The sequence below is a fragment of the Prosopis cineraria genome, unplaced genomic scaffold (assembly GCF_029017545.1).
Source record: "Prosopis cineraria cultivar Desert tree isolate PC_DT_omini unplaced genomic scaffold, ASM2901754v1 PC1, whole genome shotgun sequence".
Lineage (NCBI taxonomy): Eukaryota > Viridiplantae > Streptophyta > Magnoliopsida > Fabales > Fabaceae > Prosopis > Prosopis cineraria.
In genome coordinates, this window is record NW_026555332.1 from 16,796,999 (window position 1) to 16,799,145 (window position 2,147).

Below are 2,147 nucleotides of genomic sequence, written 5' to 3' on the forward strand. Positions count from 1 at the left end.
AGTGTACTCTTTCATTAGATGGCATGCTCATCATCAACAATTTCTTCAGCTTTGTTAATCAATCTTCTCTCTGACAATAGTAATGTCACTGCCATTTGAGAAGGGTGAAGCCAAGTGGGAGGAAAGAGTACGAAGCCTTGACAAAGATGAATGACAGCAAATCCTAAATCTAGCATGATGTGTTCACAACACTAGAGCTAATATGGACATGTCGAGGAATGACAAAGAACGATAATGAAGGAAAATGAAAGAAGAAAGAAGGAGATGCTGAAACAGAGCAAGAAATAAGGCTATGCGTATGGGTATTTTACTATTTTTTTCTTAGGAGCATTTAAGACCATATATATTTTTTAAATCCTAATGGTCCTTATTTGAAATTTTTATATTCTATGATCCTCAATTGAGATTAATGTCCTGGAATCTTTATTTGTCACTTTCCCAAAAAATTATTTTTTATTTTTATCTTTTAAATATTAAAATATCCAGAATAAATCTAGTTAATTTAATCCATTCAGAATCAGATGAAGATGATCGAAGCAGATTCCATGCGGTCACTTTACTCTTTTTCGTAAACACCTTCACTCCACTCCATCCATGGCGTCTTTTTACTCTAATCCTCTCCATTGTAGCCCCATCTCCGATCGAGTGTGCCGAGCACTCCAGCAAGACCTCCAGCTCCTCCACCGTTCCTACTCCACCTTCTTCGTCCTCAGCGCCATCGGAAACGTCTTCACCGTCACTCTCTCCGCCTTCCCCTGCTGTTCATGTCCTGACTCTGTAACCCCTCGCAAACACATTCTCTTCGTCCTCATTCGACTCCTTGGCGTCTCTCCAGACAGTGTCTTTCTCCTCCAGAACACTCTCTTCCCTTTTAACCTCTGCCGCCTTCTGGATCAGCCCACATCGCCGGACGCCCTCGCTAACGTAGCACTCTGCCAGAGGTTTCACCAGTTGTTCTTTCATTGAAAGGCGCCGGAACGTTCCTCCGATAACGTTGCGGTTGAGTATGGGACTTCATGTCCGATTTGTTTAGATGAGATGAAGAATGAAGAGAAGCTTGTGACTTGTGGGACTTGCTGGAATGCAATTCATGAACGGTGCTTTGTGAGGTGGAAAGGAAGCAAAGTGAATAGAGTGATTAGTTGTGTGATTTGTAGAGCTCCATGGGATAATAATAATGAAGATTATGATCAGCATATGTATCTGAATCTGTCTGCTTATACTCGTCAGAGAAATAATTAAGATGATCTGACCTGACTTGAATACTTTTTTTTTTTTTTGTAATTACATGGGTTCTGTGTCTGCTAGGGGTTAAGAGAAATCTTTGTAGTTTCCTGCTTGAAAATGACGGAGCATTCTGACTATTTTGTGCAGATTTCACCTTCAGAGTGTTCTTCACATGATTTGGGTATGTGATAACCGATACTATTGGATGGTCTCAAGTCTTTTAACTTGAACTTGCTTATGTTTCTTTTGCTTTTCTTTCAATTTTAGTCTTGGTATTAAATCGGTCAAAAGATTGTTTAAAAAGTTTTTTCCCCCTAAAAGAGGAGCTAATTTTATTAATCATCAAAATTACAATCACTAATACTTGAAGAAAAAAAACACTAAAAAAACATGAATATAAAATAAAATACACAAAACTCAGCAAAAACACTAAAAAAAAATAAAACCTAAATACAATCTAACACACAAGCTCACAAAAAAAAAAAAAAACAACAACAACAAAACAACAAAGAACCAGCAATCAAGAAACAGAAGAAGTAAAATACCCAATACCAACTCTGTTCCAACTATCAAAAAAGTTATTAACATTAAAACCTTTAGTAGATTGCAAATCAGCAAATAAAAAAACACAAAGAAGATGTTGCTTCCAGAAGCCATCTAGATGGACACATCTTCTTAGAACTTATAGCCGCTAATCAATTAGTTGCTTCATTACCTTGGTGAGCCACCAAAAAAAGAGAGCCTCCTGCTTGACTTATAACTAGATAGAATATCTTGTAAAATATTAGTACTACACCAATCTTAAGATTTAAATATCTTACCTATCATGATGCGATAAAGCATCTTACAATCCATTTCAATGACAATTTTCTTTCCTTCAAATTTACCATCAACTCTCAAGCCTTCCAAACTTGCCAAAC

The 2,147-nt window shown here is 37.0% G+C and overlaps 1 protein-coding gene across 1 annotated transcript; it reads left to right on the forward strand.

The window, feature by feature from the left end:
• The first annotated feature begins 594 nt into the window (after window positions 1–594).
• Window positions 595–1,242, forward strand: LOC129319002 (uncharacterized). Its single transcript, XM_054964065.1, has 2 exons — window positions 595–924; window positions 970–1,242. The coding sequence occupies exons 1-2, from the start codon at window positions 595–597 to the stop codon at window positions 1,240–1,242; spliced, it is 603 nt and encodes a 200-aa protein (XP_054820040.1).
• Window positions 1,243–2,147: the final 905 nt, after the last annotated feature.